Below are 23,422 nucleotides of genomic sequence, written 5' to 3' on the forward strand. Positions count from 1 at the left end.
CCTTGGATCTTCCCTTGATCTCTTGAATTTCATCTTTTTATGACATTTTCATAGGTCCTCGAGGAAGATAGTTAAACATGCCCCCACTATGAATCTGAACTTTATGTGCAATTAGTACATGCATATGACAACTTGATAAGCACTAGCCATACAATATTATTGCTCAACTCATCTCTTTGCTCACCTCAACATAATACAGCAGCTGTTCACAGTAGAAAAATAAATAGTCCCACAATCTAAAGACCAATAACTCCACCCGACTAATCTCTATACACACATATCGCCGACGCCAAAACCGATGCTTCAAAATATTGCAGAATCCTGTCAAATCCGCAACCCTCTCCAAGGGCCAATTATGATTGCGCTTTGGAGAGTAATTTTTCCATTCCTTTTGGTGTATCATCATGCAGAGATCAATTCCTTCTGGGGTTCCTACTTACCAAAATATTACAACAACGAAATGGGATCAGCCCACATCATGTCATCTTGCTTTGGATTTGCCTATGAACATGTACAAGGAACTCTACATAAGAAAGGCCACCAGGTGCCTTGTCTTCAACTAATAGTGAGCGGAAGAAATCTCCTGCAACAGTGAATGAGAAGCATTAAGAAGAGATGGTAATATCAGGTATTATAAACTAAGAAATATAACCAGAAACTAACCAGATGGGTCTCCGTGTTTGCATAGTCTCAATCTGCAAGATATTTTTTTTAAAAAAAATGTCAAATGGACTGAAAGTACCAATGTCATCCACATAATGGAAAACATGCAAAGAGTACCTCAAGTAGGAGCATCTCTGTCGCCTTATTTCATTCACCACGTCATTTACTTTCCTGGAAAGTTCGTTATCATATTGCTCCAATACCAACTGAAAGAATTCACTCATTGGTCAGTCTTATTGCAAAATAAAAGGGGAACAAAACAAATTTCATGAATGTTATCGAAAATCCCTACTCATGTTATCATAAACTTATAAATCCATCAGGTAGAAAGAAAATAGACTAGGGGTACAAAGACTGACCAGATTTGGTGCTCCGGCCAAAGATGAGACACCAAATATTTGCTCAAGGGTGGCAGGGTTTACTGCATTTCCGACATAAACAAAACCATCCTCACCATTTTCCAACAAATAAATTCCAGAATCAAGTGTATTCTCACTATTGAGTGTAAGTGGGGTTGGTATAAGGGAATCGTCATCACTCTGCACAACAGTGTAAATTCAAAATAATTAGAACTTCCTATTAAATAATGTGGAATGCCAGAAACAATTGAATGCTTATACCCTTGATGTAAGATCATGGAGGGCAATCATCCTTGGAAACACCAATGGAATAGCTAACAACACAGATATTGAAGAGGCAATTGACACCCAATATGATCGATCGTCCAATCTCCCTTCAGTCCTCAATCCAACACTTTTAATTAATGCTGACAAATGAACAAAAAAATTGTGAGGTTACAGATATGCTCATGAATGCGATGAATTAGCAAACTGTGCAAGAAACCATACCTAGGGTATACAAAGGCAGGAGCTTTAGAGCCTCTGGAAGAATCAATTGTCCCGAAGAACTTACAGATGCACAATGTTTTCGGTAAGACTGGAGAATATTAATGCACGTGTTTGTCACTTGATCCCTAACTTGTGATAGAGGTGTGGATGGAATGGCATTTGCAGCTAGGTATTGCAAAATAGGTTAGTATATCAACACATTTTGCATGATACAATAATATAAGCACCAACAGAATTTATCACAAAGAAGGATTTAGAAGTTCCATGGGGATAACTGTGGCTTAGATCTGTAGTTGTGAACTTGTGATACATTGTCAATTTATGGGCAATTTTGCTAAAATGACCTAATAAATAAATGAAAATGCGCTAGTTTACCTTGCTTCACAACATATGTAAACTGTGTTTCCAGATCAGCATATCGGAAAAGGTTGCTGAGCACATTCGTGCATGGAAGCGAGAGATTTATGACCCGTATCCTTCTTTGCCCATATACTGTCGTGTAAAGAAGTGCGCACTGAAGATGTATCACCAATAACTTAGTATTATTAGAAATGCTTGATAGGCTGATAATATAAACAAGTAGTTCGTAGCAAATAATTATTCCAACAAGCTCATATAAATAAAATTAGTAATCAAAACAGTTAATATCAGGTTATCTGACGACATTACCAATAGGTAAATACTGTAAAGAATCTGAGGATAAACTAATGAAAAAGAAAGTTGAACACAACAATGTTTTGAAGGTGCTGAGGCAGCATGTAACAGGATATATACTACATTAGTACATGAGGACTAACTAAAGCACTTTTACAACTTAACATCACACATAAACATGCCACTGCATGACATCTTTTGAAATGAGATGAGAATCAACTTGTAACTTTAGCGAGACTATGACAAAATATTGGCATGTAACACAATTAAAATTTCAAAATCTACATTACCTGGAAAGCACATTCCGAATTCTCCTGCAATTTGTCATCATGCTTAAAGGTGACCATTATGGTTTTATCCGAGTCAATCTGCAGCACAAGGACCACTCTTAAGAATAAATACCAGAACTTAGATTCTACCAGATCTAACAGACAAACAGTTAGAAAGTGGAACTGCTAAAAGATGCAGTAACAACATAATTTGATAGCTATCTCGTGATATGCAACTGCAAGCACCACTACGTTAGCATTTTCCCCATACTGGCATGTGTTTGCCATATGTGACCTAGGCATCAACATTTTTACTTTCTCTTACACAGAGGTAATTCCAGCAGAACACCTGATAACGTTCTTATCGTAGGTAGCAGCCAGATACCACTGGAATAAGACGTTTCCATTCACGAGCATAATCTAGGGAATGCCCTCTCTAAAAAAGCTTAATTGTGTTTACGATGAAAAATAAGTAATGCTATACATATTAACAAATTTTTACTAAACTCTTACAAACAAAGATCTTAGCCATTTGATCTAGTCAATTGATACTTATTGAGAGTCAAGATGCAACTGCGGTTTGCGACATCAGTTTTTGTAAATAGTTTGTAAGAATTTTTTTCTGCACATGTATCATTTTCTATGAAAAAAGCACACAAAAATAGGAAAATCTGACATCTATTTAGATTGGGTATCAATCTTAATCACTGACCGCAGGAAGATCAATATCAGTAGGAACACGCCTGCAAAAGTTGCCAGTGTAGTCTTGAACTTGAAGTCCCTGATGGCAGTTTAAAACAGAACAAAAATTCAATTTACAACTTGACTATGGTACGGAGGAGGATCAGCTAGATGTACTTACTTGACTGCACCTGACACGCATGACAGACTCAAATCCCTGGGGTCTACTGATATTCCATCTGAGATCATTGAACAGCTTTGCTGGATCAGAAAGGGCAGAAAATGGATAATAATAGTACACCTGCAAATCATGGCACAATATTCAGATCAAATACAAGAAAGAAAAAAGGTTTTGCTGAATCTGTTATAGAGATGAGAATCATACCCGGCCACCAGTGGTACTAGGAACAACTGATATCGAAGAAATATCTACATATGATTGTGTGGTAAGGAACACATCCACACAAACCTGAAAAAAATAATAGTAAGAAAATATCATTCATTTCAATTAAGTAAGAAAAAGCAACATCTTGAAACAAATAAACAAATGTTGCTCACTTGATACTCTGCAAATTCTAGTGCCATTGTCTTGAGAGTCTTATCGACTGGCTGCAGGAGCTTATGTGCTTCCTGTTAATATAACATGCAGAAAAAAAATCAACAATGCCATCACTTATTCACTTGGACTTGGGAATGATGATAAGGAAAACATGGTGAAATATTAAATCATGAATGGAAGTGATATGGCAAATGCAAATTTCTTCACATGTAATTCACACAAAATACTCCCTCTTTCCACAGATGATCTACGTATTTGGATTTGTACCAAGACCAAGATTACATTTGCATGCATTGTCTCGCGTTGAATTATCCACCATATCCCTAATTTCAGGTGAATTTGCATGCACATGAGAACAAAACAAACACCATGCGTCATGTTTGCATGAATGCATGCATGTATGCTCAGAGCGTGCAATATCCATTCAATACGGCAACAAAACTGAAGAGACATGCTATATGTAGATCAATTCTGGAAAAGCAAAAAAAAAAAAGCTAATACGTAGATCAATTGTGGACGGAGGGAATAACCTGTATGAAATCAACGCTAACAATAACACATGAAATCAATTATTACCTTATCTCCAGTGGAAATATTCGATCTACCTTCAGCCTCCCTAGTAGATAATGAACCAATTCCAGCAGATGGTAGTACTGCAAGTGCCAACATGCTCATAAATTGCCCTTCCCATTTCTAGTAAAACACACACAACATAAAATCTACAGAAGTAAAATATGTTTACTATTTTACTATAGAAGGCTTAGAATCAGATTCATTTCTAAAATTACTTAAAAATAGCTTTCCATAACAAGGAAGCTACTTCCACCAGGTATTTAACAAAGAATGGCAATCAAACCAGCAAGTTATACATGCCATCAAAACAATAGTCAGGATGAAGACGTATCCAGCATGTCTCACTGTTGAGTGCATGATCATATCTAAAGGGTAAAGTCCAGTTTTGACCCTTGGAACTTTGCTCAAAGTGCATTTTTTTACCCTGAACCACAAAACTGGTTGATTTTTACCTGGAATTTTCAAAACCATATTTTATGTAGTTTTTTGCTAACATGAACTGCAGTTAGACAAGTTTCATGGCATCTGATTAATTAAGTGGCATCTACATTAAAAAAAATATGAAAAACAATCAGTTTCATACTTCATGGTCAACAATAGACTTCGAACGAAGTTCAAGGGCCAAAAATGGGCTTTACATTGTCAAAAATGATGCAGGTAAACTTATGAAAAGTTTAAATTACACCTTAGTTCCTATTGGTCATGGTGTGAGCAATCATCCAGTCAAAAAATCCAATTCAAGATGTGATGCAAATGACGAGAAACAAAGTAAAAATATCAAACTTCAGTTGTTTTTGTTTTGTTTTCCTTGATTTTCTTTTCAGGAGGATGTGTTCCTTTTAATTTTTCTTTCTTGCATAGGCTGTAAAGGTCCCCATAAGATCTTACAATTATCCCATAGAGCGACAGGCCATGGATCAAGAATTCATGAAATCATGATCCTGCAGGTGAACGGCTTTACATAAAAATGTATTTAGGATCAGCAGAACCTCAATCCTGATATTAAACTATATCAACATATAAAATTATGCCATTACAGTTTACAATGCTTTAATTTTGCTCGTTTTATGTTTCAAGTTAAAGATGCTCTCATTCAGATAAAGGGTATTAAACAGTATATTTCTAAAATGAAATTATATAATGTTCAGAAGGTAATTTTGAAGGAAACTAATTTAGACAACTCCAATCACATTGAGAAAAAGGGCAAATTATAAAATAAATAAATGTGTGTTTTATAATAATCTTAGAGTTCCCTTGACAAAAACAAGGAATCTTGTCAATCAAACTACAAATCCCTAGACTCATTTTTTAATGTTACTTTAGAATTTTTTACAGCCATTTGCACTGTTTTTAAGTGGATGTCTAGGACTGCATGCAAAGGGTGGGATTTGCAGAGAAATGATATGGAAGTTGCAATTCCATACCATTCAATTGCTCAACAGACAAGTTATCAAATTACCTGACTGGAACACGAGTAGCTTTCCACCAGTGGACTTCATAGCAAGGAAACTGGCCTGCATGCAACATGAATACATAATTATCAGCAACCTGCCCAATGAAGCATGAAGATAAGACAGAATATATGTAGTTTAATTAATTCAACAAAGTACTACCACCGTTCCATAATATAAGCATTTCTAGATTGTTTAGCAGGGATTAAGGTTGAGAAGAAAAGACTATGGTGCCCCTTAATAAATGAGGAATGGATGGGAGTGGAGGGTAAGTGAGGATAAAATGTAAAGAATTTTGAATGGGACATGATTGATGGGGCATAGTATTGTGAATTGTGCCAAAAATGCTTATATTATAGTTCAAGATTCAAATCCTAGAATTTCTTACATTTTGGAACGGAGGAAGTATCAACCAAACAGGAAATTACGGATTCAAATTTTGGTCTGGACCTGTTCTATTTATATGATATATGATGCGGCCATAAGAGCAGCAAACAAAGGAAATGGTCGTGCAAAGTGGTACCTTCATAGCTGCCCCAAATGCCGAATCACCAACCCTATTGGTCTCAAACATGTTAGGGATGCTCTCCAGTAATTGCTCCAAATTCTCACGGCACTAAAGTCTCAAAAAGTAAATTGTTTCAATATTTCCATGTACAGAATTTTCTTGTTTATGTTGAAACTTTTAACCATAAAAATAATTTCACTAAGCGAAGAATCACCACAAATTTTTCATTTGGGAGAAAACAAACCTCAGAAATTGGGAGAATCAAGTCTGTTTGAAGTGGGGTGTACACATCTTGGATGTCAGGAACAATAAGCATCAAAGGCTGCAAAGGGCAAACAGGTGAATGAACAGCTTAAATATTGGAGGTCCATGAAGTTGCACTTTCAAAGCAGTTTTGATTGGTAAACACAAGCATACATGCCCAGATTCCCCTAAATTAATCCATGAAAAAATGCTGCCCTTTTTACTGCTTAGTGTTGGATGGCATACCCCAACACAGGAAAAATTACCAAAACTGTAGTGAGGCTTGATTGATGTGAGCGAAACAAAATAGAGAATAATAAGATTTTTTGTGAATACAGAATATCAACTTTTCCTCCATATTTGTCTAAGTTTTGTGAGATAATATCTATCTTTAAGGGTTTCTCTAGATGCGGATTAAAGCTAATCTCAAGATTGCATCAAGTGACAGTAAAACTGCGACTACCTTGACAACTTTCCTTTTGGAATCTTCACATTAATTTAACAATGGATGATCAGACATAAGCAAACAGAACATAGGTGGTTTTGCACAATTCAACTAGGCTATAGGTATGTATTAGAAGCATGATTTATCCTAACATATAACAGATTTGGACTAACTGTTAACCTTGAACGGAGTGAAGCATAAAATGATTGAAATTGCTAGCAGACATTCAGAACATACCTGTTGCTGATCGCGTTTAAGACTGTAGAAATGAATAGCAGAATCAAATGTGGCAATCCCAACCATTGTTCGAGGACCTTCCTACAAAAGACGGAATAATTGTCAGGATAAAAATCCCATAGTGGTCAATTTTGATTAAACTTATCTAAGATTTTAGGAGGTACAAAATAAGTAAAACATCAGACAGGTTTATCAAAACAGGCCAGGAACCATGTGTTGCAACAGATTTCAAATAAAAAATATCACAAGTTCCAAACTTGAAAAATTAAATATATTTCTCAGAAAAAATACTAATCATAATTATCCACAGAAGATCCCACCAACTAAGAGGTGATGGTATATTGGTAGGACCGTAGGATGTTAGACTTAACACTAATACCACCACTAGATAATTTCACAATTTAATACATGCATAAACATTCGCATTAAACTAGGGTGCAGATGTGACAGGTTGTAGCAGCCTGCATCAATTCACTTCCACAGTGGCACCAAGCACCTACTTGCTGGGCTGCACGCAAGTCCGCAAGTATGCTTGGCAGGCGCCACCAGACCCACCAGCCAATCAACATGAATGCACGCTCTACATGTTCTCTGGCACCAGCTTTTAAGTTCTACCAATACCAGCGGCAAGGTGCAGCTGCTTGTAGAAACTCCTGATGAACTCATTGATCAAATTGAATAAATCTGCAAACAAGAATATCTGTCCATCTGGCTCGTCATCTACCTACTGCCTACTTGCCATTCCTCATCCCTTCTGACAAACGAGTCCATTACGTGAGGGCACCGGCCCACCGCTCCACCAGAGCAGGGTTGTACACATAGGCCAGCATCTACAACACCAGTGAAAGCATCAAAGTGCAGTGCTCGACATCACCATGAGCCCACTATAGTACTGTAGTACCTGCTTTGTCATCGAGGCTGCTGTCCCAGGTGCTGGTGACAATTGAGTTCATTATTAACCTGACCTACCAGCACCTTTTACTAACCTACTGGGGCGATCCACAGCGGATCAAGGTGCCAGCGCAGGCTGAAAGCGTTTGTGGGCCTACCACATCAACCTGCTTTACCTAAGTGGGTCCATGGGGTAGCTTTGGTACGCTATGGTGCAAGCCAACCATTAGGTTATTGGCAAGGTTAGCAACCCTTGCACCCTTACATCAGAACTTTCCAAACTCCCATGATTAGGGATGGCAACAGGCTGACCAATGGATAATGATTGAACCACTCTAGTTCAACTAAATAAACTAAAATTGTAGATTTAGTTCATTTAGTTAAACTAGAGTGGGTTATCCATTACCCATTGATCATGCCAAAAGTGATGGTTGGAAACTGATGGTCAGTTTCGTACTGGCCCATTAGAGATGGAATTAAGGTACGCAATCTCTCTTATCGCACAAGAAGACAAAATCTGAACAGATTGCTTAATTTTTTCTTGTTTCTCAATAATGATGTTGGCACATGGAGAACAAGCAAATGGTGATACGCTGACAAAGTAACTTCAAAGTTAATTACAGAATGAAGTATAAACATCAAAATAAAGGCAAGACAATCAAAAGTTTAACAACCAAATCTATTTTACACTGATGAAAGCCAGAAACGAAAAAAATGTAACCATGCCAGGTTGCAAGGATAAAAAGCAGCAGAAGAACAAGGTTATAGTCTTACAGTGAAAAATAGCAGGTACAATCAAGATGATCACACATTAGCAGAAAATGTAAAGTTCAGTGTGTGTGATCACTGGTTAATACATGGAAAATAGCATGTAGACTTACAGGAAGGTCTGAAATAGCCTGGGAAATTGCACTGCAAGCTGCAGCTGTTGCACCAGTCTGTATTGCATTCATGGAAACATCAATGAGGAAAAAATATACAGCAGGCATTGGGTCACGAACCTGAAAAAGTTGATGCCATTATCATTAATACAAAATATCGAAGTGAAACTATAAAATATAATACTGAAAAACTAGCATGTGAAAGTGCAGCAAATATAGTGTGAAATAAGGGCATGTTGATAACATATTGGTCGATCAGAGAGACAAAACCATAAGCATTAATACAAATGCTTTAAGTTAGTAAGTTCACCAATCTTGCTCACAATAAAAGGAGTTTCAAAGCAGGTAAGGACAGACCAGAAATTCCTTGGTGGCAATGAATTCAACTGTTCCCCTACATAACTCAGGTCTTTCATCAGCATCACGCCGCCTACCATCAGGTCCTAAATTGCACAAGTACTCCCTTGGAGTATCATTGCTAAATCCTGCAGTATCAGTTTACTTTGTCAAATACTCCCTCCATTTCATATTGTAAGACTTTTTAGCTATACCTAGATTCATCTATTGATCAATGTATATTATTTATATATAAATATGCCTACATTAATTAGCATCCATATAAATCTTGATAACACTTTCCAAATTGTAAAACGGAGATAGTAATAAGTAGATTTAACTAAGTATGATATGTTAAAAAAGTACTAATACTCTATGAATAAAAATGATTAGAATAGCCAAAAAAACCAAAAGATAAAAGAAACCCTGAACATAAAGGTCTTAAGGCATACATGTGGGTTGATTAAGAGATGTATTGCATGATGTTTGTCTTTGAAAAGCACCATCTACTCAAGGGAAAGAATAAAAATAGAACCAACCAAACATTTCTATGACCCAAAAAGTTTCATAAGAGCAGACTTATGCATTAAAGTATTCCTATTGGCAGCCAGAAACAACAAATAAGCTCAACAGCATGACAAGCTACCATTGAAAAACAAGCTAATAAATGAAGGCCTCTTTATCCCTTACCACACAAGTTACAGATAAAATGCTTCCCTTGATCAATGAATCGCATGAAAGGATTTATGTATGCTTTGCAGCGTGAACACCTAACAGGTCCCATCTCTCCAAAGTCCACAAGCTAAAATAAGATAATAATAAGTGCCAAGAACAATATAGCACAAAATAATGCATCATTAAGGTCTGGTAATGAATGTTTAACTAAATTGGCAAATAATGAAGTTTGCATCAGAATCCGAATGTTTCTAAAATCAGCAGCTAATGCACAGGCAAGGAAAAATTTACTGAGCTTTGAAGCATTCTAAGTCTGCTTACAGCATTTCTTAAAGTGTTGTTTATGACAAAAGTGAATGAGCTGCAATAGTATAATCGTAGGTCAAGCACATAGAGGAAGTGAAAAACCAAGAACATAGAAACCTCTATGCTCACTTTTGGCTAAATCTGCCAATATTTGGTGCATTTGAATGACCAAACAATTAGCGCACAAGCAAGGAGTGGCCTTTAGTACTAATGATGTGCAATACAATCAATAGTTTGCAACTACTGTTAAATTGTTGAGAGTTAAAGTTCAAATTTAAACTAGTAGCTATAAATGTGAGCAGGACAGAGGATTTCACCCTAACGAACTTTTCTACTTATTGACATGCCGTATCAGTTGTTGCAAGTATTTGCTTTGTGTGCAAACAATGAGAACAAGCACCTGGATAGGCTCCTCCGAAGGATGAGGAAGTGCAAAAGGTTGCACCATCAAGGCCAATGGCATTGCTGATGTTGTCAAGATGTCCCCTGTACATGGTATCTGGTAGCAGATGTAACAAACAATTTAGAAACATAAACAAATGCTAACAGAAAGAGGGAACAGAATAATTGAATACTGAACAAGTCAAACCTGATTCAAGGTGCACCGCATCAAACGCGGATTGCAGTTACCTGTGTCCTTGACAATAAATTCACTGGATGCAGCCTAAAATCAATGATAATGCTCTCAGATAATGAAATAGTAGTTTCAATAATGGATCCATCTGGAACAAGCATTTTCAATATATAATAACTAAATATATATATATACCCACCGGTGGAACAGCTGCTTGGCCACCTTGTCGGGTCTCAAAAATGATGACTGATGTCTCAGCTATTGGACGTGGTATTTGATTAGGATCAATTTTGGATGGGGTAGAGACCTGGGCTCCAGCATGTGGAGAATACGGAATGGCCGGTGTTGATGGCATCCCCTGTCCATGAGCATTGGGCAGCATGCCTGGCATTGGCTGCATACCAGCAGACATAACTCTCTAAATGTTATGAAAGATTACCTCAAGGTATATAAGTTCCAAGTACCATAAGAATTGAAAATTTTCAGCTATCTCTTCCATAAAATAAACTAAACAGAAACATGCTTCTATTTATTTCTGTCAATGTATTCCCTCTGATGACAAATGCGTGTCATTTTGGAAATGGCCACAGTCGAATTTTAGAACATTGGGTATAGATAAATATTTTTAAATATTGGATTGAATAGATGGAACACGTATGAATAACACATATGATGATTTTTCTGGTTTTGATATGTAACAGAAATTCATGGTACCGTGTCAATGCAGCATGCATTTCAGCATTCATGGTTACAAGGCTCCAAGCATCAACAGAAATCAACATATCATGTATGAGGATATATAATAGAAAAAAATGCATTTGGTTCATTATAATGGTAAAGTTCAATTTCCTTGGTGAACTACACATTAAAAAGAAATAGAGCGCTTCCCAACAGTACATTTTTAATATGGCAGGGACGCCGGTGTAGCCTGAGCCCCAAAAGTAATATTTAAATTCAGCATGAAAAACAATAGATATAGCAAGCTTCTGCCACTAGAAATAAAAATTCTGCATCAATTTCATGCTAAATGAACTGAGTATCTCTATTATCCTAGATGCCCAAAATGTTTCATGTTAAATAAACTAAGCATCTTTATTATCCTAAGAGCATCTCCAAGAGATGTCTAAAATTGATCTCTAAAACCAAAATTCAGGAATTGGACTAGAAAATATATCTCCAACAGGTTACCAAATACATTCCTAATATTTACTCATACCTAAAATTATCTCAATTGTATCCTAAATTTGGGGAAAAAATATGGGTTCCTAATACAAGTTATTCATTTTTAGATTGTTGTTGGAGGACTGTAATTTTTATGCCCAATATTTTTTAGATGAATCCAATACAAGTTTTTGGATAAAAAAATATTAGCATTCTCTTGGAGATGCTCAAAATGTGTCTGATCGTTTCCTTTCAGGAAAATCAGATGTGCTACACCTCTTCCTTTCCAAACACATTTATGAAATCTAATGGCAAGGAACACTCACTGGTCGAGCTTGCCCTTGCCAGCCCGGAGGCCCAAATGATGGCGCATTCGCTGGCGCCCCCATGAACGGAGGTGGCTGTGACACCGGTGCAGACTGAGCCCCAAAAGGCGGAGGCTGCGTTCCTGGTCTTGGCACCCCGAACTGTGGTGGCCCACCAAACGGAACCTGCTGCGTCTGTGCAGGTGGCCCTCCAAATGGCGGCCTTACCCCACCAGCGGGCGCAGGCTGAGGCACGGCCCCAGGTGGTCCGCCGAATGGAGGTGGCTGAGCCGCTGAAAATGGAGCCCCGGCCAGCGGAGCCGATTGAGCTGCTGCTGCAGCAGCAGAAGGCGGGCCGCGGAATTGGGGAGGCTGAGACGCCGCGATCGGCGGCCCACCGAAAGGAGGAGGCTGAGACGCCGCGGCGGGCGGGCCACCGAATGGCCTCGACGACATCGCCGAGGGCGGCCCTCCAAAGGTTGCCCGCTGCGCCTGCGGAGGCGGCGCGCCGAAGGCGGGCCTCTGCTGCTGCTGCTGCATCGGCTGCGAGGGCATCGCCCCGGGCGGGCCGCCGAAGGGGGGAGACGCCTGCTGCACCGACCCCACACCCACAGGCCGCGTGAACGGCGGCGGCGGGCTCCCGGGGAACGGCCTCGCCCCGGGGGCCGGAGCCTGCGGCGCGCGGATCGACGAGGGGGCGGGGCCATTCGCCGGTGGCGGAGCCCCGGCACCGGGTGGCGCGAAGGGCGGGGGCGCGCGGGAGACGTGGAGGTTGGAGAAGGACGCCGGGAGGGACGGGGCGGCCGGGTTGGGGGCGGGGGTAGGGTTTTGGTGCGCGAAGGGCGGCGGCGGCCGCGACGGCGACGCCATGGGGCCGGGGATCGAGAGAGAAGGGGGAGGGAGAGATCGGGATCTGGGGTGAAGCGGGGAAGGGGAAGTGGGGAGGGAGGGATGGAAGGAGGCGTTTTATGTCGAGGCGTTCGAGGAAGGGGAGGAATGCGTTTCGGGCCGAGACCGGCTCGCTGCTGCTGGCCTGCTGCTACCGCGCTGGGTAGATCGCGCGGGGAGGGACTGCCGGCTAGCGGCCGTGCTGGGTCGGTCGGACTGTCGGACTAGGGCCGCCTTCGGGAGCTGCGCAAGTTTTCTTTATCCCACATGTTTTCCGCGCGTATGTTTTCTGAACTGCTAAACGGTGTATTTTTAAAAAATTTTCTATATAAAAGTTGTTTTAAAAAATCATATTAGTCTATTTCATATTTTTTAATAATTAATAATTAATTAATCATGTACTAATCTATTGCTACGTTTTCCACGTCGGATAAGTTATCTTATCATATCACAGACGAACGTGGGCTAGGACCGCGTTTGGGACTCAGGACTTTAGTTATGTCGTGCGGAAATATAGTAATAGATTAGCATATAATTACTTAATTATTAATTATTGAAAATATAAAATAAATTAATATAATTTTTTAAAACAACTTTCAAAAATTTTTTAAAGATATACCGTTTAGCAGTTTGGGAAACGTGCGCGTGAAAAATTTGGGAGTTTAGTTAACTTACCGGGTCTATGGAACGCGGCCCCTCACGATTATGGCATGGATTCATATTTTTTTTCTTCTAATTATGCGTATGCGTAGTCAAAATTTAAACTCTTGTGACGGCCGGAGGCTTAAGGGGCTAATTTTTTATATATTTTTTCATATGCAACATTCCAAAGTGCTAATAATGTAATTTTACTAAAAATGTTTATATGATATTTGTTTAAAAATTCATATGATTCCATTTTTTAATTTGCAATAGCTAGTATGTGTGCGGCTTTGACACATCTGCATCTACTGCTGCGAACTAGCCCTTCTTCTCAAATGTTGAAATTCAACGGAACCCAGTTTTCTTCTTTTTCTTCTTTAACCATAAATCCAAATACTGTTTTACCTCCTTTCTTTTTCATGTATTTTTCTAATCAGGAAAATAAAAAAGTTAATTTTGAGATTTTTTAGTTTATTTTTTAGTCATTGCTTTTAGATGGATGAGAACACATATATAAAAATTTTATTTATAATTTTTTTTTATAAATAATACCGTTTGGATATTTTTCTAACAAAAGCCAAATGATGAGCGTAAGTATGTCCATGTCTTTTCGGTAGATGTTTTGATTATGATTGTGTTATATAAACCCAAATTTGATTTTTTTTTGTTTAATTCATTTAATTTTAGGGTTTTGTCGTAGTTTAGTTTCAGCATTTGTCTTTTGATCACTAAAAATACGTATATAAATGTTTTGCTCATAAATTATTTCTAATAGTTAATAAATCATTTCACTTATGTTTATTTTCAGTGAAATAATAAGGTTGACGATACCTCACATGTTGTTGTAGGGGTGCTTAAAATTCACCTATTGGGTAGGACATGCGCCTTAGGTTAGAACATTAAGGAGAGAAATAAATGGATTTCTGATTGGTGGGCAGAGTAACCCAAATTGTAAAAATAATTTAGGCAACACATTGTAGCTAAAAGTTGAAAATATGATACATCCGTCGAGGTCATGAGTTATCTTACATTAGTAGTGTATTATTCATCAAATATTATCACACGGTATCTTACATTGTCAAAGGTGGGTAATTTATATTGTTCAGTACTACCCTCATTTCATAATGTTTGAGTTTTTTAATTGCAACATTTGACCATTCGTTTTATTCAAAAATTTAGTACAAATATAAAAAAAATGACAAGTCATGTTTATAGTTGTTTTGATAATAAAGTATGTCACAAGCAAAATAAATGATATTTTCATATATTTTTTGAATAAGACAAATGGTCAAACATTCAAGAAAAAAATCAAACATCATATATTATAAAATTAAGGGAGTAACAATTTATATTGCTCACGGTAGCCAAAAAAAAACTCATTTCAGCGTCTTCTCAGTCGACGTGTTGTTTATTTGGTGTTGTTTCAAATTCATTGTATGAATCTATGTATAACCACCAACTAAAAAATACTAGCCCCTCCGTTCCAAACTATGATTTTTTTTTACTTTTTTAATAAATAATTTTATTACTAAACCTCGAAAAAAAATATTTTCACCATATGTACCTTTTGGTAACGCCACTAGCATTAGCGTTGCAAGATAACGCTGCTATGCAGACTATTTGGCCTGGCGGGTTTGCCACGCCAGTGTCGTCGGCATGGCAAGACTGTACTGCCACGCTGGCGTCAGAGACGACGCCAAATATTCTAAGTGGCAGCGTTATCTTGCCAAGCCATCAACATTGGCGTGACCAAAAGGCTCATATAGTAAAAATATTTTTCTTAGAGGTAATAATAAAATTATTTATTTAAAAGGTTTAAAAAATAAAAAAATCCCAAACTACCCCCATCCCTAAATATTTGATATCATTGACTTTTTTATACACGTTTGACTATTCGTCTTATTCAAAAAGTTACATGATTATTAATTATTTCTATATCATTTCATTTATTGTTAAATATACTATTATGCATATATATATATTGAATAATTAAAATGAACAGTTAAACATGTGTCAAAAAGTCAAGGTGTCAAATATTTAGGGACGGATAGAGTATAAACATTTGAAGGATTCAAATTTTATACCATATTATAAGCATTTTTATAGTGATTTCGATTATTTCAATGATTTCCGAGTCAATTAGAAGCTTAGAAGAGGGAATTTAATGAATTCAAAATTCAAAAATTAATCACTGAAGTGACTAAAATTGGAATTTTTTGACATCTTCTTATCTATACTAAGCAGTCCAGAATTGTTTATATTTTTAAACAGATGTAGTATTTAGATCTTCATAAAAAAGAATAATCTAGTAACATAGGATTGGAATAATGGTTGGCAGCATGGCCTCTCGTTGAGAAACAACCTAAGTTATAGGGATGGCAACGGGTCGGGTCAGATACGGGCGGAGCAACAACATACCTGACTCAATACACGTCCATAAATACTCGACCAGTACATGAATTGTTTAGCGGGCAAAATATTATACCCATACCCATACTCGGTGGGCGCTCGGGTACCCACTGGGTACCTGGTGGGTATTTTGAAATAAAACATATCCTTAATTTCTTATCCAATATACATATAGAAAATAGTAAAAGAAACAATGAACTCAAAATTATAAATAAAAAGAACAATGATATCAAAATCATAGTATCACACTTAAAAATATACTACTAACCAACCATAGTATCACAATGAAATATATATGGTTTTTTATATGAGCCAATTGGGGAAAAATATATTTAGGTCGGGCACGGTTTACCTGTAGGTAAAAATTAAAATCCGGCCACTTCCCATTAGGTAGTTGGGTAGCATGCGGGTACACCCACGGGCAAAAATTTGTGCCACACGCATGCTCGTTGGGTCGGGTATCTACGGATACCCATACCCATGGGTAAAACTGTCATCCCTAGTAAGTTGGTGAAGATGATCGGAGTACATGGTGAATGAAAAGGACTTGACCTAAAAAGCTCCATCCGTCCTCTTCGCGGCCTGCATCATGCCATGAGTATAGGCTTGCAAATTATCGCTGTTTTGGACAACAACATAGTCCTCCAAATTTATCTTTCACTTTAACATTTTATTAAAATATATACCAAAAAGTAAATAAATTTTACTTTTATTAAACTGCTCCATATGATTCATCGATCTATCCATGTTGTTATAGTGTTTGCATACTAATAGTCAAAGTTTTAAATTTTTGACCACAATCTTGTCGAAAACGATAAAAATTATAGAAATTGTAACTCATGTGCAGAAATCACCTCGCGTCATCGGCTTGACCTGTAGCTCGACGGTGTGAGCGGCACTCCTCTCGTGAATGGCTACAATCATCTGCACAAGTACTCCATATGTTACATATTATAAGACTTTCTAGGTGTAGATTCATCCATGTATCGATGTATATGTTTTGTATACATGTCTAGATTCATTATTAGTACAGATATAAATCTAGACAAAGCCAAATAAGTCTTATATGATTGTGAGCATATGGGCTCTAGCCTTAGTGATGAGGACATTATCAGCTCCGGTATGATCATACCAATGTTATAAAATGATAAACCAAATGTAAATGTTTTCTAAACTAGATTTATATTTTTTTAATATTTGAACAAAAAATGTTGCACCATAGAACTAAGTTTATGGGCTACTCAATGACAAATCGAGGGAATTTAGTGGTCTAGGGCAAAAGAAATTACTTGGTTGCTTGTTGTTCCTCGTCAACATGCTAATCGACCATTGTGCATGTGGGCTATTGCTGTTGCATGATCTACTGATTTGTTGGTGGAAGGCAAAGAGAGGCGCCGTTGATTTGTTGGGTTGCCTTCACATTGTTAACTACCAATATATGGGTTGAACGAAGCCCTAGCCCAACTATCACTAAAAATCCCACTGGTGCCATTTGTGATAAAATATCTCGAAGGTATATAGGATGCCAAAATTTTGTTGGTGTAACAGGGCACCACCCCGAACAACGAAGATGAGTCCAACTACCACTAAAGCTCACTAAAGATGGGAGGAGAACCACATCCCACTGGGTATGCCAATTTGTTTTAGGATACAAATAATGCCGAAAACATCTCTCCTTATAGAGAGAAATATGTGAACATAAACAGATAAAATATGCTTTATTAATCTCAAGGATCATAAATAAAAATTCCCAAAGTAATATGCACACTATGTAACCTACAATTGGGTAGATCTATCTTGCCGAAGTGGTCTTCTGGTTCGTATATAGGGCCTTAGAAGACTATCACTTATTTACCTACATAGGCAAGGTCTGCGCTGAACCTTCGATTAAGTTGTTTGTGCTTGTTTTGTTGTGTCTTCGCTTCACATTTTCAATGCATTACAATGAGATGAATTGATGTAGAAGTAAGTGGGCACCGGTAGCATCCACAACCTCATCGGTGTTGGTGATGTATGCAGACTTCACATCGGTTCTGCCCGTCCTCATCTTCACATGGTCTTGAATGATGTGAAGTCGGTGTATATTTGTTGTTAAAGACATGCGTGGATCTCATGTAGCTTGGACGGTCTGGATGTTATAGTACCAATGTTGGGATCAGATTAGAGAAGGAACAAAGTCATCAGGGATGGTTGGTGTTGACAAAAACTGAAAGATCATGGCTTGGCACCTCCGATGGCTCAGTTCACCTTCCCGATGAGAAAGAAAGGAAGTCGGTGAAGATGGTCGGAGCAGATGGTAACCGAAAGAACTTGGCCTATAAAGCTTCATCCATTCTCATCGTGGCTTGCATCACACCATGAGTTACAGCTTGCATGTATGGGATTGTATATGTATGTAGCACGTGTGGTTACAGCGTGGAGGATCCCCCTGCAGCTCCAATGACTTCTAAGAGAAACTAACGAAGTTGTTCTACACAAGCAGGGAAACGTGAGAGAGAAAACCATAGCAAGTAGTAGAACACAAGGAGAGGGAGAGAAACGTAGCAGGTGGAACACAATTCGAGTACAACACTTTTGACAGCTTGATTGGGCACCTTTTTGATGAGGGAGCCATTGGTGGTGACTATGATTGGATGAAGCTTGAGGACAAGGGTAACATCGTTGAGGGAGAGAGCTATCGGCAAGGGTAGGAAGAGGTCTCCTCAGTCATGAAGAAGAAACTTAGGCTCACACATGAGAGCACGTCCAGTATCTTGATACCCTATATATAATCTTAACCATATAAGAAAATTCAGGGTGGCATGTTGCAATCTTAGACTAGGAAAGGCTTCTCACCCTACAAGGGTATGACTTGGACTACTCATTCGTGTTGCTTAATTTTGTGGTTTCAAGTTTGATGATAATATGACTCGATCTTGCTTATATAAACAGTGCTACCCTAGGATCAAACCACAGTAATCTCATTGACAAAAGCTATAGTCATCGACAACAACTCGCCAAGACCCTATATCACATCCTGTCGAGATACCAATATTGTTGGATTAGTTCAGTAGGTTTCCAAATCTAAAGTATACAATCTGACCCCCATTTGCTCACACGAAAGGATATTGGACCTCCGTGGACGCCGTCGTTGTTCGCCACATCAACCAGGGCTAGAACACAGCTAGAATTGCTACACTCTCGTTTGTCGTGTGTGCTGGCTGTTCGATCCTTATCCAATGGCAATTGCACTTAGTTGCTCTTGGTGTAGCGATATGCTTTGCTTTAAACTTATTTTTCTCATGCGCCATGTATACCATGGTCTAGCGGGCTATTCGGTGGGCCTACTAGTGTTACTGCTATGTGCGATGCATCTAGCTAGACCGGTGCACCCGTGTGGGACTGTGTCGTTGCAGTCTTTATACTATTGGACTGCATGGTTAATTGATTGCTGAGGTCATGTGCTATTTCCCATGGAATTGCTCCACACGTTTGTACTACTAACATCCGGGTCTTGGGATGTCCTGGATGTTATGGCCTATGATGGACACAACTCATTGGTAGTAGGTCATTTGGCTTGCTGCTCTGTTTGCTGTGTGTTAGATTTTGTATCATATTTTTTGCTCCATGTGACGTACGTAGACTATGGATCCTGTCTTTTTTTTCTACCAACCATAGATGTAGTTCACACACTTGTTGCTTCCTTGGAAAGTACATGTCCTTGCTTACTTATGAGCCACTGCACCATGTTCACTCCTTCATTTCTCTGCTACATGGGCCCATGGTTGGCTTATTTTGTTGGGACCAGCCTGCGCTATGCTCACGTCAATATATTTCTAGATGCAGTGCAGGTCGTGCAGTGCTACTACCCACATCGCTACAAGCAGCTAGCTCTGTATCATTGTATTGGTTTTCTATTGGCTGCTCTCCCTCGTTCTCTACGCATTATCTATGGACCTGGACTATGTACCGCGAGCAGCTATGTTGTGGGCCAGTAAATAGCTAGCTATCACCTTCAACGTCCATGGGTATTAGATTAGTCTATTATTGATCAGTTTTATTGCCTTGCTTTTTTACATTCCCATTGTCTTGACCTGACCTCTTCTTACTGACATGTAGCACATGGGCTGCAAGGCCCTACATCACAGGTAGCAAGAATGATGGGTATAATGGCTACTCGGTGTAGTTTTTAGTTTGCTTTTTTTTGCTTTCGACCCATCTTTAGCAAGCCATCCCCATCAGATTTCCCTTCCCTTGCTCATTCACCTCGTATGGTCTACTCCATACATCATCTTCTTGCTTAATCATCCCGGTCATGTTGCCCCTTCCACCAACAAATCAACCATGGCAACCTACCATCTTTGATCTTAGCTATATCTTCTATGCTCGATGTATACACCAATCCTGCTTCTTCTACTAACTAATCATGAGTTTCTTTTTTTTGTAATTGATGCATTATATTCTTTTGCTCTTTCATAGGGGACATGATCCTGCACCATGTCCATTGGTGTTTGATTGCATAAATTGAGGGGATATTTCTATAGTGGTGCAGGTTTCATTCTATACATCATTTTCCTTTTGTACCTATATGTTGTCTTATTCTCATTGTCCAGTTAACCGGTTGCTTTCTTCTATGTCTACCTCCATGTTAGCGTTGCTCCTAGATCGTTGTTCAAGGATACTTCTTGTAGCTGTTTTTTTCTCTTCGTAGTTTCTCGCCCCTCAGCATGTTGCTTTATTTTGCTTATGATATCGTCGGCCTAGACGCATCGTCATTCCCTTTCAGCAAAGGTAAAATCTTGCATTTGTTTTTTCTATACTTTTTTTTTGATAATGTATTCTTTTTGTTCCATATTTTGCCCACTATGTTTATGAGTTTCATTTCACGTCAATTGAAGATATCACACCAATTTTGGGGTTTATTGAAATGCTTTGTACGTATCTTATTTACACTCTATTTGTTGTTTGCTTGGTGTGTGCCACATAGAACATTGTTATATGCTTCATACTTTTGTTATGAATGTTGTACTGCATCCAACATTGCTAGAAGGTACCATACAATTTCCATATAACTGTTTAAATTTTGCCTAAATATATACGTGCTACCAACGATCCAATTTTAGTAATCAACCAAAACTTCACACTTTTGTTTAAAAAATAGTCAATGAAGAAAATATATAAAAAGTATATTAACAACCTAAAATTTAAACTCATTTCTACCACTATGCTTCTATTGTCATGTTCCAAATCACCCAGTAACTCACTGTTTTTGTTTGATAGGGCGCCCATGCTTCCTAGTGCATCTTTATCCTCGACAAAATCCATTCAATACGTATAAATGAGAGTAAGACTTTTACACGTGATTGGGTTGGGGGATGGAGCTTTTATCAATGTTGTCTTCGTATATGTGGTGTTCCTCCTATAACTTTTCATACTATGCTACCGTAAACCAACAATTATTATAGTTGGACATCGACCCTTTCGCAAGTTATATGGGTATATCTGCACAAGTACAAGCCACACAATTTTTTCCTTCTCCCTACTCAAATTGTGATGCAAACTAAATCAATGTAGCTGCTATAATTGTAGTCTAATTATACTAGAATTATACTATAGTTACATTTGAAAGTTCTCCACAAAAAGTACACCAACTTTTTAGCAATTCCATTTATCTATCTAGCTAACAATAGCTGTTTTCAACACTACATCAATATCGAATAACTTATATTTATGTTTTTCATGTTGTTATGAAACACAAATGTTCATAGTTAAACTGTAGAAAAACTGTACTTTAGATTGTTTGACCTAACAGGTATGTAGAATTAATCTATATAAAAGTAAAAGTATCTAACTCATCTATAAAAATAAAACAAATTTAATGTTCATTGGCACTAATGTTGCGCTATTATATATTAGGAAAGTTAAACTACACCTCAGGTAACTTTAGTCTAAGGCTACAATCTTGTGTTGAGGCTAGATGAATGATATCTGATTTCATGATAGCTATTTAATGGCATGATGGAATTAACTACTCCAAAGTTAAAAATCTGCTTTACATATGTGAGATGATGAACTTCTGTAAACTTATTTGCAAAAAGACACACTATTTAGGGATGTGTTTGGTTCGTGGATGAGGTGAAATGGGTTGGAGCCATCCCTGGATTGAATGATGGGTCGATTCATTTTCTGCTTAGTTAGAGGGATAAGTTAAACCCTATTCTTTATTTAGTTGGAGGGATGGGATTAGATGGAGTGATCATGTCACATGTTTGTTTTGATAGAGGGATTGAGGTGGGATAACTGGATGTGATAAACTTTTCACAATGATTTGATGAGGTTACCTCCCACCTTCCAAACAAAAATTTGAAATGTACTAATTACTATCTAATTAATCTAAAGTAAATATATGTTCATTTATACAAGTAATATGAAATAAAAATAGTTGCCCTTGATGTTTTTTTGGGGAAATATAAATATTAATTTTATAAACATGATTTGTAACAACTAAATAGAAGAGAAATTATGAGATCCTGCATGCTAGGTTATGTCTAACTAGTTATTCGAATCCTTTTTCTGTGGGATTTGGTATTACAAAAGCATTAGGGCACAGATTCATGTTACATGTATGCTAAAACTGAAAAAAGCTAAAGTTAACACTGTTCAACAAATGCCACTTCAAACAGAAGCTGGCTTGTGAGTAGTGACTGCTATCTTGGCTGTAAAACACACTGAAAGTGATACAAGCCAGTGAAGAAACAAAAACCAACCATTCAACCATAGCAAGAGAACAAAAATCGGTGTAGTTCCTATGACAAACATCATTTATAGCGACTGCAGATAGCCTCTCTTCAGCACATCTATGAGGTTCTCGGCCCTCCCATTTGGATATCACATCGCATCTTTGGACATCTCAATTGAACATTAAATATAGATAAAAAAACTAATTGCACAGATACGGGGAAAATCATGAGACGAATCTTTTGAACCTAATTAATCAATGATTAGTTATAAGTACTACAGTAACCTACATGTCCTAATGATGGATTAATTAGGCTCAATAGATTCATCTCGTGGTTTCCAGACGAGCTATAAAATTTATTTTTTTATTCATGTCCAAAGATCCCTTTCGACTTTAGGTTAAACATTTGACATGACACCCAAAATTTTCTTTTCACGAAGTAAACAGGCTTTGTAATTTCTAACTTATTATACGAACACAGTGACAAACTATTGCAGGGATTTGA

At 37.9% G+C, this 23,422-nt stretch overlaps 1 protein-coding gene across 1 annotated transcript; it reads right to left on the minus strand.

The window, feature by feature from the left end:
- Window positions 1-68: 68 nt before the first annotated feature.
- On the minus strand, window positions 69-13,169 carry LOC102711848 (protein transport protein Sec24-like CEF). Its single transcript, XM_006663931.3, has 24 exons — window positions 12,282-13,169; window positions 10,994-11,188; window positions 10,810-10,884; window positions 10,621-10,719; window positions 9,930-10,041; window positions 9,261-9,388; window positions 8,904-9,023; window positions 7,132-7,212; window positions 6,451-6,528; window positions 6,222-6,314; window positions 5,707-5,761; window positions 4,251-4,327; window positions 3,674-3,745; window positions 3,501-3,584; window positions 3,297-3,416; window positions 3,147-3,215; window positions 2,456-2,533; window positions 1,887-2,025; window positions 1,512-1,676; window positions 1,284-1,429; window positions 1,023-1,202; window positions 781-869; window positions 664-695; window positions 69-583 (listed from the first exon to the last, which is right to left on the minus strand). Exons 1-24 carry the CDS (start codon window positions 13,128-13,130, stop codon window positions 477-479), a joined length of 3,243 nt encoding a protein of 1,080 aa, XP_006663994.3. The 5' UTR covers window positions 13,131-13,169; the 3' UTR covers window positions 69-476.
- Window positions 13,170-23,422: the final 10,253 nt, after the last annotated feature.

Source organism: Oryza brachyantha, chromosome 12 (genome assembly GCF_000231095.2).
Source record: "Oryza brachyantha chromosome 12, ObraRS2, whole genome shotgun sequence".
NCBI lineage: Eukaryota > Viridiplantae > Streptophyta > Magnoliopsida > Poales > Poaceae > Oryza > Oryza brachyantha.

Excerpts from the sequence above, each read along its gene's own strand:
- LOC102711848 (XM_006663931.3), bottom strand. The coding sequence starts at position 13,130 with ATGGCGTCGCCGTCGCGGCCGCCGCCGCCCTTCGCGCACCAAAACCCT. Across the intron at positions 6,529-7,131 it reads TTAAACGCGATCAGCAACAG|CCTTTGATGCTTATTGTTCC; the intron begins GTATGTTCTGAA and ends TGCCCTTTGCAG. Across the intron at positions 3,417-3,500 it reads CTAGTACCACTGGTGGCCGG|GTGTACTATTATTATCCATT; the intron begins GTATGATTCTCA and ends CATGATTTGCAG.